The sequence below is a fragment of the Astatotilapia calliptera genome, chromosome 14 (assembly GCF_964374335.1).
Source record: "Astatotilapia calliptera chromosome 14, fAstCal68.1, whole genome shotgun sequence".
In the NCBI taxonomy this organism is placed as follows: Eukaryota; Metazoa; Chordata; class Actinopteri; order Cichliformes; family Cichlidae; genus Astatotilapia; species Astatotilapia calliptera.
Genome location: NC_137435.1, coordinates 6,078,161 through 6,093,343, shown reverse-complemented (window position 1 = coordinate 6,093,343; position 15,183 = coordinate 6,078,161). Strand labels below are relative to the sequence as shown.

The window sequence follows — 15,183 nt, the reverse complement described above, 5'->3', positions numbered from 1 at the left end:
TCATATTTTGCTTCCAAGGAACTAGAGCAAATAACTTATCCAGGCTTACTGAAGATCTGAAGAGTCACACAAGAACTGAACTAAATATCAGTGGTAACAGGTTTACTATTGTAATGAATCCAAATGTGAAACTCTTCTGTACGGAGGATCTCAGGAAAAAGGTGCAACACTGGGTGTCTACAGCCATCTGTAAAGCATGGCTCTGTCATGGTCTGCATTGTTTGGAAACAAAATGCTGGAAATATTAATACAGTCAGAGTTTGATGCACCATCTTCACTGAGAAGGAAACAAACGGCAGACAATATCAAAAGAGCTCCGAAGCCTGGTGAGATAGTCCTGAAGAAATGACAAGAAAGCAGCCGAACAGGCTGTGTTGAAGAATAACAGCCTGAACCCATTTTCCCAGCAAAATATAAAGAAACGACGTCGTTTTTCACAGTACTGTATATTTATGTAATTCTATCACTTTTGGGTTTACTAACGAAAGAGTCCCATAAAACAACGAAACAGCTTATTTCCTGAAACAACGTTTAAAATGTATACATCTAGAAAAAGTCAAACAGTTTGCCAACTCATCCGCGACTCCTCAAGCAAAGCTGCCTGCTTCCTGTGGGCGTGGCGGTCGCGCTCGTTTGACGTCGCAGACTCCAACAGCTGATCCTCCTTCGTCACCTAAGGCGCCACGAGTTTACAACACAGCACGAGTTTCACAGACCTGTTTCACCTTGTTATGAACTCAGCGGGACACGAAGACAGCAGCAGAAGTTACCGTAGCGCTCCGAGATGCCAAAATATTGTTCGGTCCCAAACTGCAAGAATGACTCCGCGAGCGACAGCGACAGGAAAAGCTTCTACAGGTGAGCAGGTGTTTTAAAACGGTGTTAGCAGGCCAGCTAAACGCGATGCTCAGATGAGACAGGTAGAGGCGCAATCCAACTTCCAGCAACTTTTTCCTGTTCGACGGGTTAGTCTCACAATCTCGTTTTTACTGACGGAAAATAACAACCGAGGTTAGAAAATCTCCGCACAGGAGACGCTTTTTATACGTTTGATAAGTTTGTGTCTTCTACTTCTGACTTTGAAGAAGCCTTCATTTAATCAACACAGCACTTGACTTGATTTAAGCCAGGCCGTCAACACGGTGAAGTCTCGATTAAAGCAAACTTTTAATCAAGACATTTTTGTTTATATCAACGCTGTCTGATTTGTAGCTCTAAGGTATTCTGGTGAGTAAGTTATATTGACAAGTTGTGCAGAAGAGCAGGCAGAAATAGTGATGTGTCATCCTTATCTTTAAGCTGATGCACTCCTAGAGCTGCAGAACCATTGTACGATATTGCAGCCAGTATCAACGATACTTTTAACTTATAAAGGCAGCTTATGTAGAGGACAGCAGTGGATCAATATGCTTAATCTGAATACTTTGACAGCTAATTTTATTTTATTTTTTTACACCTTATATTTTTAATTAATTAAGTAGTTAAGTTAAAACACACGTCTGTGAAGGTTCTCAGTCATCCAGGTCATCGTAGTCTAAAGGAGCTTGGAAAGAAAAAAGTCCGGACTTCTTTGAGTTGCTTCAGTTCAGAACCGAAGAAGCTTCTCGGATGAGAAGAAGTCCAGACTAAAAGAAAAGAAGCCCTTTAGACTAAAAACACACATCTCAAAATGCTTCACCTGTTTTGAAACATTTTATTTTATTTTATTCTGGAGAGTTTGAATGTGCCTGCTTGGAAAGCACTTTGTGTTGGTTTCTACTGTGCTGTATATGTGAATAATGCCTTGACAGTTGACACAAACGGTATTACTACGTTATTATCGTAGTTAGTTCATACTTCATTTGTTAAGTTCCAATAAAGTATTTCATATATATCATTGCCATGGTAATCAGTCTTCTGGTAACATCTGTGATGACCAAGAAAACTTTGAAAAATATCTGACACAAAGATACTGAAACATCACTTTTACCACACCATGATGATGTTCGTCTGGGTCTTTATTAATTCCTACACGGATATTTGCAGTATATTTAGTTACAGCCATAAAATACCTCCACAGGATGCTCCTCTGCCTCACTCACTACAGCCTACACGTGTCTACTCAGTCTGGGTCACGTGACTTTACAATAACAAAACATGGCAGCAGGAGGGGGGAGGGGCAACATGTGCTGGCATGTCTGTTAAAGTATCAATCTGCCCACCGCTAGATTGTGTAAGTCGCTATAGCATGCAAGTAAAGATTCAAAAGATGAAACATCCTACGAATAAAATAAACTTTTCAGCAATAATAAGAGTACCTCAAGAATATTGCCTAACACCTTGGCTGTTTTGGGGGATTTATTATTTTTTTTGTTGTTGTTGTTGTTTTTGGCTGTGTAATTTCAGTATCAGTTAATGTCTAAAAGAACATGCAACAACTTCACAGATTTCACAACTTTACAACAGGTTCAGAACAAAAGTAAATATGAACACAGTTACACTAGCTGCAAGCTGCTGCAAGATGTAGTTGGTCAGAGCAAGCCAAAATGTGATGAGTCCACAGAGTCAGTCAGTTACCTGATCAGATCATATCAGATGCACTGATTTGCACTGTCCAATCACTGACACACACACAATGTAAACTGAGTTTTAGGAAGCTATTTTCTAGTTGCACATTAATATGAACAATTTCACTTGAAGGAAGCGTGATCAGTGTTTTACGTGTGTAATTTTCATTGTTTTCTAGGTTCCCTCTTCAGGACCCAGTCAGGCTGCAGCAGTGGCTGAGAAACATGGGACGTGAGAACTGGGCTCCCTCTCGGCACCAGTATATTTGCCACGAACATTTTGCACCTTCATGCTTCAAAGTGCGATGGGGGATCCGTTACCTTGAGAGAGACGCTGTGCCCACTGTGTTTCAGGAGGCTGAGGTAAAGCAAAAAGAAACTAAACTTGATTTTTAGTGTTGCAAAGTAGCGCCAATTATTTTACTGAATGCTGAGGTCTTGTTTTAAAACACAGGAAAGTTTCATTCTCCTACCTGGATTTTAGTTTAAGCAGTTTACCTTAGTTCATAAGGCTCGAGAGCAACTCTTGCAGTATTTTAAGTAGTAATAGTGTTATTGTAATTGTGGAGATTCTATGCTAGAGTCACACAGCATTTGTTTTTTCTTGAACAAAACTAACCAGAATCATACAGAATGCTAATACAGAAGTTTTTGTTGCGTACCAGAATATACAATAACAAATACATTATTTTATAGCTTCTATCTTAACATGGAGAGTTAAGATAAAACCTTGTTTTATGCTTTTTGATTTATCTTTTTAGAAACGGAAAGCCACAGACGATGGCGAGAAGAAAACAAAGCGTCTTCGAACTATCTGTAATCCAAGCGTATCGGTATCAGATGACAAGACCATGGTTTTTGACACAGCAGACATGCAAAACAAAGTGCACACTGTGCACCTGTATCAGATTGCTGTCGATCCATCGCAACAAGAAGAAACCAGCTTGGTGCAACTGAGTGATGTTGGAGAATCTGACTGCTCTTTTGAGCCAGAACTAGACTCACTGGCAACAGTAGACAGATTAGAAACGGGGGTAAACTTCCCTTTAACTGTTTTACACACAATAGATCATCTAAGTAACAGTGGGGAGAAGACAGAGGTTGTACTTATGTCTGAATGTCCTGCTGGGGAAGGGCAAGATGAGCTTATGAATGAAATAACTGCGGCCATTTTAACTCAGGGACACAGGCTGGTAGTGAATGACTCCACCCTTGAGTGCACAGATGAGGCTGTGGCTTTAAGTGGAGTTGAAGATGTGACGCATACCACAGAGTTGTTCTCAGATGGCGACGACGGCAACCATGAAACTCAAGTCATTGCCTACTTCGAGACGATACCGAATGTTTTACCCAAAGACACCTTTACCCAGTTTACCTTTTCACCAGAAACGGTACTATCATCGGCTCTGAGCTCCACACCCATCACATCCACTCTGCCTATAGTGTCCAAACACGCAGCACCTCCCCCCACATCCCTGGTCCTCACTTTGGAAAGACTGGATTCTGAAGGAGGAGAGGGAGATGAAGGCAAGTCGGAGGACGACGATACAGAGCAAGATTACCAGCTCGAGGAGCACTGGTGAGTTCTGATGCTTAATTTAAATTTCTTTTTTTTCATTCAATGAAAGAGTCTTTCTTATATCCCTTTGCAGTATTATGGTTTTTAGACTCTCTATTTTTATTACATCATCAGCTACCACAAGAACAGTTTGAGTAAGGAGCAGCTGGAGGGAATTGTGTGTGAGCTACAGAAAAAGGTCAAAGTGCTGCAGCAGCGGCACCGAAGACACCTGGAAAAACTCGTTGGACTGGAGAACACGGTCAGCCAGCTGAGACAAAGCAATCTGCTGAATGAAGAGCGACTGCAGTTACTTGAGAGGGTATTTATTGGAATGAAGTTCAGACTGGCAGCTGTAGCTGTCTTCCAATATATCACTTGAAGTCATTTAAGTTTTCATTTAACTGAAATAATTTTTTGTCTCTTTGTTTCTCAGGCGTACATGCAGACCAACGGAGCAGTGTCTGATGCTGGTGAGACGGTCACCATCATCTATGAGGAGGACGATGCTGCTTACTTGTATACACCACTGATAGATACAGAGGCAAAGCTGTGAGGCCTGACTGACTGCGGATATCCCATCTCTGCGTCTGTGCCAAATAAATAAATAAATGAAAGAATAATGGAGCTTAAGCTGTTGAAAACAAAACGCTACAAAATTTTGTTCTTTCCAGTTTTGTCTCTAATCCAGAAAAAAATATATGAAATGTGACTGTGGGTTAGTCCATCTGCTGTGAACTTTCAACAAATACGGATAAATAGTGGGACAGTGTGGTTTGTGGTAATGTACATATAATTAAAGTAACTTCAGTTTGGGTTCCTGTTTGTGTAGTTTTTATGAATCCATATATTTATTAAAAAAAACAAACAGATTATTCAACCACTGAAGTGCATCTCATGAGAAGGAGTTGGATATAATTATCACTGACGGCACTGAAAGGCAGGCTGAAACAAAACAAATGAGTCAACACAGAACACACCCTGTTTTCTGAATTGCAGTTTTGGTTCTTGGAAGTTCACTCTCATTTTCCATTACACCGAGAACACCATGTAGTGATTTGATCTAAAAGGCATTTCTTATATATTTATGTGTAAATATGTGCCTGCTTGTCTCCTCCTACCTTTGTCCCAGAGATTAAAGTCGCTACACTTTATTGAAGGATGCCCCAAATCCCACTTCATTTCAAGTGTCTTTGTCTAAAAGAACTGATAGAGAGCCCCAGGTATTTAACTAGTTTGTTTTCCCCTTGGTGGTGGTCCTGACTGTTGTTGACCCACTCTGAGCTCACATGTGTTGTCACATGAGGCAAAGTGTGACACAAGGCGTGGGTCATTATGTCAGAGGAGCCACCCTTTGGGTGACATTTCCTCGTCATGTGAGTCTCAGAAGTCAAAATTATAGTGGGGTTTTAATCCCCTTGGTAGGGTTCTGAAGATTGCATTGTAAGTGGCTGACAGCTGGTGTCGTTAACCATCACTTCTTTTTGAAAATGGTCGTCCTTTCACTCCTCTGTCAAAGCACGCGCTTCCTTGGTCCAATAAGCACATCACTCAAGACTCTACAACTAGTCTTTTTATTATTCATGTTATTTCAGTTACAATCACTGTATGTTTGTGACATTTGAATATAAACAGTATATCTAGTAACACTATATTATTAAAAGTAAATCGATAAGAAAAGTCACGAACACTGTTACATCTTATATCATAAAACACAGCAGTAGTTGGACTAAAACAAAAAGTATATATTTAGGCCAAATGTCACATTTAACTAACCTTTCAAAATCTGACTTTTAGACAACGACAATTTAAATGTACATTACCTCACCTACTCCCCTTTTTTGGAAGGGGAGCTAACATTTTTTTCCCACATTTGCTTTACTAGTATTTAAAAAGAGAACATAAGTAGTTTTTGTTTTGTTTTTTCCCCTATGGAAATGAACATAATGCTAATAGAGAATCTATGCTATAACTTTGTTCAATAAAACCTGTAGCAAATTATGTATATGATGTAGAGTTGAGACATTACTCAACAGTAGAACTGCCAGCAAAATAAGCAGTTCATTAAACCTGCATGATTTCATAGGAGTGTGAAATTCTCCCTTTTACAGTGTGTTTTCTGTTTCTGTCACTAGATGGTGGCAGTGCCAGTAAAACCTTACTGGATTGTTCATCTGGATTGTTACAATTTTAAGTTAGTTTTACACACATTTACAGTGACAGATTATTTCTTGAAAGAGGGATTTAACACAGTCAAAGTGGTTCAAATAAGACCAACACATCACATTGCTTTTTTAAATAAATGACTGCAAACAAGTTTTACCTTCATTACCAGTGTAATATTTTTATGCAATTAGTCTTGTTCTGAGTATTCATTTTTTGCTTAATTGCTCTCATTTATCAGTTGCATTATAAAAGTGGAAATGAATGTCTAAATATGTTCTGTGGGGAATTGAATGAGCTATTATAATAACTTGCAAAAGTACCTTGGATGGCTGCATGGAGAGTTAAGATCCAACCGTGCACAGTAAGATAGATAATATTGTTAATTGAAAAAAATTCACATCCGCTTGAATAGCAAAAGAAATAAAATAGTTATTTCCTCTGTGTGAATAAAATGAGAACTGCTTTTTTATGCTGCAGGATATGACCCTTTAATTGTCCACAAAGTGACAATGTCACTGTTTTATTTTATGTTTAATCAAGTGCTCAGAGAAGGGAGTCATACTTGAGATTCACTCTGTTGCCTTGAAGAAATACAGAGCAGTCAAAAAAATGCCTGATGCCTAAATACAGATCCACCTACAGAGGATAACATAATATAACCCTCTGATTGTGAAAGCCATTTGTGCTGTGAAATCTTGACCTTAGTCAAAGAGTGTCTTGATTGGACATGCTAATTACTTAAAGTTTCAAATTATTTAAGAAATATTAAGACCATTTTGAATTTTTTAGCAATACATTTCATGTAATTTCTCATCATCCTCTCCTCTATCCTTAGTATGAGCAGCGACATGCCAGGAAGTTTTCACCTATTTGTCTCCCATCTTGTCTTGGTGGTAGGCGTAGCAGTCAGTAGTGGGAACCTGAGGGTGAGGAGCTGGTGAAAGAGAGGTGTGGGGCATAGGAGAGAGGTGGCTGACCTCTGGGCAGCCGTCAGGTAGCTTGTAAAGAGACAGATGGTGACACTGGGAAGATGGAGGCATGCTGACAGGAGTCTGCATAAAAATGTAAACACAACTATAAGCACAAAAAGGAAGAAACCATTTTAATTAATTTTATTTCACTGAGTCAGTGAACAAGCATTGTGCTGATTAATAGCTTACAAATGGGCACATAATCAAAATGTGTGGCCTTGGGAAAGGACTAGGCTAATATTTATATTACAGCACGTATTATTTTCAAATATTAGCTGATAATCACATTTGAAGAAACATCAGTTTTATTAAAATTTCTAGAAACTTACCAGCACAGTGTGAAGGTACAGGCAAGCCCCTAATCAAAGGATAACTAGCTACCTTCTCTTACAAAACAGAAATTCCTATATAAATCACATGTTTTTTGCTCTGCCTGTTTTATTAGCCTTTATGCAAGTTTTCAGTTTCTCTTTAATGCACAAATTATATAAATAACACAGCAAAAACCACTGTAAAATAAGTTTTTTTTTTACATTATTATTATTATTATTACATTTACAGCATGTTATTGGCACTGGTTGCCACTGGACCCAGGTCAAAATTTATCCTTTATCTGAGGGCTGGCAAACTTTAAATTGAGGCAGTGGCAATATAGAAAGCTTTCAGTGACAGTAGGAGAGACCTTATTTCCCTAAGGCGACCCCTGACTCCACTCACTGCAGAGGCAAGTGACATGCATGATCCTATTTAAACAAACCTAAGAGCAACAATAAAAGCCACAAAAAGCACAACCAACTAAAGCAAGATGGCGGTGAGAAGAGGGGAAATAACGATTAAATATGATGCTGATTAGCTAAATGAGGTGGCTTCCTATGTACACTGTATTGACACCCACCTGCAGTGTGTTACTGTCACTATTTCTCAGTTCATCTAGGTAAGTCAACCACAGCTTCAGCCTCTGCCATGTAGCCTTTATTTCTGCTTGCACCTGTAAGAAAGGGGAGGAAAAGAAGCTTGAAATAGGATAATAACGAGAACTGAATTTGGAAACTTGACTTAGAGACTGGGTTAACGACTAAGAAAATGAAGAGGCTAAACACTGCAAAGAGTGTTTGCAAGTAAGGGAAATATCTCAAATGCAAAAGCTAAAATCTGCAAAAAATGAGTAACACATCCTCTGCTGAACATGAAAAACATTTACAAGAGACGCATGTCTTGATTCTTAAACTGTAGAACATATGAACGACATCAAGACCAAGAGGGCCTGCACCTTTTCTAGTGTCACCTAGTCCCTTTTCACTCCAGATGGGCATTACATTGACTTACATGAATTTCTCGGCTGTCCATTCAATTCAGCTAACTATAACCTGTACGCTGACCTTAAACAAGCCCCGCTCTAACCTTAAACTGAGGCTTCATTCAAAAATGTAATGATTAATATTATGAGAAGTTTGTTTTGTCCACCACATCACATGCTACATACCTCCTTGTTGACAAAACAGTACAGGACGGCTACAAGTAAACCCTGTAAAGAGTTTGTATTAGAGGTCATTTAGTAGTGTTTTGCTACTTTTATCTGCAAATTATTATGATGGTAAATATTATCTAGGTGCAGATTCTTGATTATACCTGAAAAGAGTTCAAGAAGAGCTGGAAGAAGAGGTTGATATTGTGAAAGACTCCATCTGTTTGCACATTCGTCAACGCCGCAAACACAACTTCATGGATCCCCAGCAGAGGGATCAGGGTCAATGTGGATTTGGCCAGTCTGGAGAGAAACATGAGAATCAAATGTTCCCTGGTGTTTACTTATTGAACTGTTATTAAACTCACTGAAGCAGTGATATGCTTTTGTAGGCAAAGGTTATGTCAAGCGATGTAACAGAGTTCCCTCACTTGTCTTCTCTTAATTACTGTCTGTATATGTGTGAGTTTTGATCTTTACACTTACACACAAGATTCTTACAAAAAAGTCTATCAATTAGTTAATTCATGTTTTATTTTCACCTGATTTTTGTAGTTGCTAAGCAAAAACGAAAGGAAAAAAAACTAAAATTAAACTAAATTAAAGATAGGTGAGCAAATTAGGTCAAACATTAGATAATTATGTCAAGACAACAAGGAGATGAAAGCACCTTCACTCATCTTAGTGCTAATAAAAAATTCTCACTATACATAATGCAGTTCTCAAATCAGTAACGCTTTCCCTCACCCACATTAGACATTCCAGGCGTTTTTACACACAATGCTATGGTTACTACACATACTTCACTACTAAAGATATTTGTTACTGTGTTGAGGCACTTCTAACTTGAATCTAAAAAACTCATCAGCACACTCTCTCTCTGGAGCTCTCACTTCTCTGGATACTGTATTAGTATTTCCAGTCAAGTTACTTCAAGTTTTGTTCAAATATTTATACTGTCAGAAGTTTACACACTCTCACAGGTTTACTTGGAACACATAGAAATACATACTGTCAGTCTGTGTCACAGGTGCATGTGACAACATGTTATGAAAAATGCCAGAATGACTTTTTCTGCTGTGAGAATTGCGGCGATCGAGAAAAACCGTATCTTTTGTCATTGTCAGTGTTCATTACTTTGTTGTTATCTACATACCTGAATTTATAGTCAGTATATCTCATCTGATGGGCTTTCAGTTTAGATATAAGGATCAGAATGATGCGAATAAAGATGAAGAAGTTAACCTGAAAAGATAAAATAAGAGAAACAGACTCATTAGTATATTTATTTTGTAATTATTATTTTAGTCATTTTAGTTTTAATTTGAAAGCTGGAGGTGATATGTAGGTGACTATGATGTACAGAGTGCCCCGCCCCCTGTAGGTCACAGGGCTGTTTATGGTCACATAACTCACACATGATTGTTCATACTGACAAATTTACTTTATAACCTTTATATTTGTGTCTATTACCATTATGGCCAGGAGAATAGGGATACGGATTATACACCAGTAAGCCATGTTTTCATTTATTTCCCAACACCTGAAAAACACAGACATTGCATGAAGATGATAAGCAGTTTTTATTTACTGAAGTGCTCCATTCTGACTTCATGCATTGTAATAACATATGCATTATGTATATATTACCATTACATCAACACTTTTTTTTATCACGGTAAAAGCATGGAGACTTACTACAGAACAAAATGGTGTTAAAACTACTGCATACATATACTAAAGCTATGATGTAGAGTGTAGTTAAGAGATTAAAGAAGAGACGAGAAAAGAATACAAATAAGTACAAGGCAGCACAAAGTCAGCAAAATAATTATTAAAAAAGTCAGACTAAAAGTTCACCTTGTGTCTTCATACATGTAACGTACAAGAATCCAGGGAAAGACAAATAACACTGGGGTGCCTGAAACAACGACAGTTCAGGTAAGCAGAGAAAATTCAGGATTGTGAGATTGACCTAACCAATTTTGCCATAATGTGAGCCAAGCCTTTAACTACTTCATTTCCTTTGTGTTGTATGTAGCTACTTTTGTCTGGTGTCCTTGGCTTACCCCAGCCTATCAACAGATATCCACCAAAAAAGCAGTTTTCAGAGAAAGCCATCAGCGCCAGCAAGTTGTGCAGATACAGGCCTTCCACGAGAAGCCAGTAGTAGTTGGCTCCCACACAGTAATGCATCAGCACTTGAGCCACAAGGCAGCTGGACAATGCCTAATATTTAAGTGTGTTTTTAGGAGGAGATACAAAAAAGTAGAATTAAGAAATATCCGTCACTTCTAACAGTTATGAATCTTCAGAGTCCCTGGCTATACTTAAGTCTATATGAGGAAATTAAAAAAACTGCCCGAGTAATGAACACTTTTATTTTATAATGTAACAATTTATAAAGTCAAATTAATAACTAATTATCACTTAGTATTACTATATGTTATCTCGCATGAATGATGAAGCGGTCCAAGGAAGGGGTGTGAAATATATTCAACTATGTCATCTGTGAAATGACACATATATTAGTATCACTGAAATAATACAAGTTTTTATGCTTATAACCTGGTTACTGTTCACTTCAAAGATTTCCCTGTTGTCTGCGAACTCCAGGTAGGTTTTACCCAGTAGAGCATCTTTAGTCAGGATGGAGAGAGCTCGCAGAATGAACGACGCAAACAAGTTGCTGTGGATGTAGTTTCTGGTACAGTGGAGCTTACTGCAAGTTTCACAAAGGTTAAATAATGTTAAAAACATAATAATCACAAAACAAAGTCAGCCTGCTAAACATGTGGCTCATAGAGAGTGAGATTGATTTCACTTTTCGTTTCAAATTTTTTGTAACAACAGAGCTTATAGCTGCAGTGCTAAGGCTCATGTAATTTCCCCATGTTTCATGGATTATTGTTGTTATGGTATTTGCACTTGCAAGAGCTTCACAGCTCTAGTTAAGAAAAGTTGGTTTTGAGAAGAAAGTCTGCTTAAATGCTACTTGGAGAAATGTTAGAGTATGAGACAGATTACCTACCTGAAAAAGAGAAGAATAATCAGAGCCACACAGAGACTGACCAGACTGAGAGAGTAGCCCACTGTGTACATGACCCGAAAGCAGGCATAAATAATAATTTGCTTCTCCTACACAGAAGAAAACAAAAAGACAAGGGTGGGTTATTACTGTGAGGCCACTAAATATGAACCTACGTAACTTCCTTTTACTAAACCCTAATTGTTTTAAAATCTGTTATTCAGAATAGTTGTGCACTTTCAAATGGAAAAATAAAGCATTGATTCTACTGATTTTGCAGTTTCACACTTTTTAAATTAATTTTAAATCAATTCTACTTTGGTGACAGTTTTCTGATTAATTATTTTCTGACCAATTTTCCCATATGCTCCTGGCATACCTCCTCCTGTTGGCTGTCCTCAGGTTGGCACTGAGAATGATCCCTCCAGGTTTGACTGGAGTTTCTGGTGGCCCATTTGCCATCAGGGCCACACTCACGCAACACAAAGCCACTACGCACTACAGGAAAACAGAAAAGAGGCTAAAACACATGCCTGTGATTAAAACAATGCTTTTATCTGTGTGTATATAGCCTGTTGCTATGTCCATGTGTTTTTGGATAGCGATATTTTTTTTAATCATTTATTATCTGTACATCACTACAGCAGATTTTAAAATCAAATATTTAACATGGGTTTAAAATACAGTCACTTATTTGGACATTGGATAGAAGTATTGTTTTGAATATTTGAATAAGTATCAGTTGTAGTCATTTAAGTCACCGAAGTCTAGAACCCATGGACATGCCCAAATAGTGGATTTTGTTTCTTGAAATGCTCTGCCAGATTTTTACTGCAGCCATCTTCAGTTGCTGCCTGTTTTAGGTCTTTTTGCATTCAGTTTTTTACTGAATAACGGAAAAGCTGCTTTGCTCTGGTGGGTTTAGTTGAGGCGACTGACTTGAAGAATATCCCATTTCTTTGTTTTGAGAAGCTCTTGGGTTGCTTTTAAAGCATATTTTAGATCACTAACCATTTGCACTGTGAAGTACGGCCCCATCAGTTTTGCAGAAATTGTCTGAATAGCAATGACTGTGAGCAAATAGAATAGCCCTGTACACTTCAGAATTATCCCTGCTTCTTCTAAGAGCAGTCACCACCATTTTATCAGTAATCAGCAGTTATCAGTAACCACCAGTGACCCGGTTCTAGTGGCAGCCATACATGCCCATGCCATAAAGTTATAGCCTCCATATTTGACAGATAATGCAGTATGCTTTGAACTGTTTCTGTTTTCCCATCATTCTGGTACAAATTAATCTTGGTTTAATCTCTCCAAATATCAATGGTTTTCCAAAACTGTGCCGGCTCTTTCATGTGTATCAGTTTGTATCAGAAGGTGGCTCTTAATTGTAAACTTTTACAATGGTACCTAATCTGCATTCATCCAGCTTAGTTATGCTCTGTGGTCTTTCTGACCTTTTAATGTTGTTGAGTTCTATACTGTGTTCCTTCTTTTGGCACACTTAAAGTTTTGCCGTCTTTCTTATAGGTTTATTTTGGGTTTTTTATTTTTTATTTTGTCATAATGATGGCCACCATGTCTGTCACCTTCATCTCTTTGGACCTCATATTGAGAATTGTAATGAACAGTTATCAAATACAAGTTCAACACTTAAAATCAACAATCTTTTATCGGCTTAAATTATCCCAACATAACAAGGGAACAGCTCTCACATGGCCATGAAAGTGTTTGTCAGTCCAATTATTTTTTGAGCTTCTGAATGGCTGTAATTCCAAAACAGTTAATAAAGTTTTTTATTAAGCTATTTGAATTGAATCGCTAAAAGCTAAAGGTTTGCAAGTCACATAGTCACATCTGAGTTGTTTCATTTAAAACTCATTGTTGTGGTGTGCTGGGAAAAAATGCAGGAAAATGTGTAATTGTAAAAAAAAACAAAAAAAACCTTTACCTAAATGTATCTATATATGTGTGTTTGCAACCTGGTACCTACCTTGGTTGTACCAAGGTAGGTACCAGGGGCAGGGCACCTTGACTGTAGAGTTGGGTTGTCCATCTGACCAACAAGCATATTCGTCAAACATACGACTGCATACCAATTCTGGAGACAGAATAAGAATGAATGAATTGTGTTTTATAATCAGTCGGTGAGATGGATGAATGTTCTATAAAACTTTCACCATGTTTGCACATTTATTCTAAATTAAATGATTTAACGCTTAAATTAATGGATTATATTTAAGCGTTAAATCTAATTAATGTATGTTTTAGCATTAATATGATTATTGAGCATATGTGTGGATTACCGTCTGGTCCGGGTTCTGCGCTCATCCTGACCAGACACTCATTTCTGTAGCGGATCCATTCTGCCACCATATCTTCAACAGTCCTCGCTGATATACTCTACACACACACACATACACACAAATTACCTGAAATGATCATTTATAGCCACTAAATACTAAACCCAACCTGTACCCTCAGTCAGACCCAACCACTTAAGCCTAATACCAATTTTAACCCTTAAACCAGGTCTAAACCCACAAACACCTCTTTGAATGTGGAATGTGAAAATGAGGACTAACAGAAATGTCCTTTTGGTTTCAAATTGGTATATTAAAATACAAAAGTGAACATATGACAATATTTTAGCTTTACATTAGTCAACACTTGCATTTAAATTACATGACGATAAAGGACACAAGTTCTGTGGCTTACAAATGACTGAGATTTAAAATCATCTATATACTTTTTTCCTTTGCATGCTTTTCTTTTATAGACTTTTAACATTATTATGGATACTCTTAGACCAATGCTTACTATCTGTTCACAATCTATATTCATTCTGGTAATCCCCACTAGGGCTTTTTGCAAAGAGTGCCTAATAAACTGGCATTTCACTGGATGTTGTACAGCTGCAGTTCTACAGCTACAGAGCTTTTTTTTTCAAGTATCAGGTATTGTTTGGTCATTGCTGGCACAATAAAATACTTTACCACAGTCCTGTCGAGTAGAAAGAGGATGATGAATATGTAAGAAGCCTTCATCATTCAGAGGTGCACCAGGCTGGCCATGCATAGGTCATCACAAAGCTACAGAAGGTCACTCAGAGGTCATTAGTGAGTAAACAAAGATTAAATCAGGATGTGGTGTAACATATTCTATTCTCTACCTGTAAATACAGAGAAAACAGTTTGACCCCATGAACGATTTTAAACGAATTTCTATTTGATCTGCATCCAAAAATCTAAAAAGTGGAAGCAGCATGCAAAGACTAACAAGAACTAAAAATGAAAGTGATTTCCATTTACTCCATGCTCTTACACCGTAACCAGCTGTGGACAATTTTACAGCAAAATAGAAAAAACTGTGGTGGTCAACCCCACTGACAGACATATTAGTGGAGCTCTGCCTTGCTGTGGCACAAATGCATAGTTGTGTTTTCATTT

General features: G+C 37.9%; 2 protein-coding genes across 2 annotated transcripts; one reads left to right on the top strand and one right to left on the bottom strand.

Moving 5' to 3' along the window:
• The first annotated feature begins 605 nt into the window (after window positions 1-605).
• Window positions 606-4,923, top strand: LOC113036392 (THAP domain-containing protein 5-like). Its single transcript, XM_026192723.2, has 5 exons — window positions 606-858; window positions 2,726-2,909; window positions 3,308-4,125; window positions 4,240-4,426; window positions 4,541-4,923. The coding sequence occupies exons 1-5, from the start codon at window positions 785-787 to the stop codon at window positions 4,658-4,660; spliced, it is 1,383 nt and encodes a 460-aa protein (XP_026048508.2). The 5' UTR covers window positions 606-784; the 3' UTR covers window positions 4,661-4,923.
• A 678-nt stretch (window positions 4,924-5,601) lies between these two features.
• On the bottom strand, window positions 5,602-14,847 carry gipr (gastric inhibitory polypeptide receptor). Its single transcript, XM_026192836.2, has 14 exons — window positions 14,731-14,847; window positions 14,041-14,137; window positions 13,728-13,835; window positions 12,114-12,232; window positions 11,738-11,844; window positions 11,275-11,428; window positions 10,776-10,935; window positions 10,567-10,627; window positions 10,180-10,249; window positions 9,863-9,951; window positions 8,871-9,009; window positions 8,725-8,766; window positions 8,137-8,229; window positions 5,602-7,322 (listed from the first exon to the last, which is right to left on the bottom strand). Exons 1-14 carry the CDS (start codon window positions 14,782-14,784, stop codon window positions 7,137-7,139), a joined length of 1,479 nt encoding a protein of 492 aa, XP_026048621.2. The 5' UTR covers window positions 14,785-14,847; the 3' UTR covers window positions 5,602-7,136.
• Window positions 14,848-15,183: the final 336 nt, after the last annotated feature.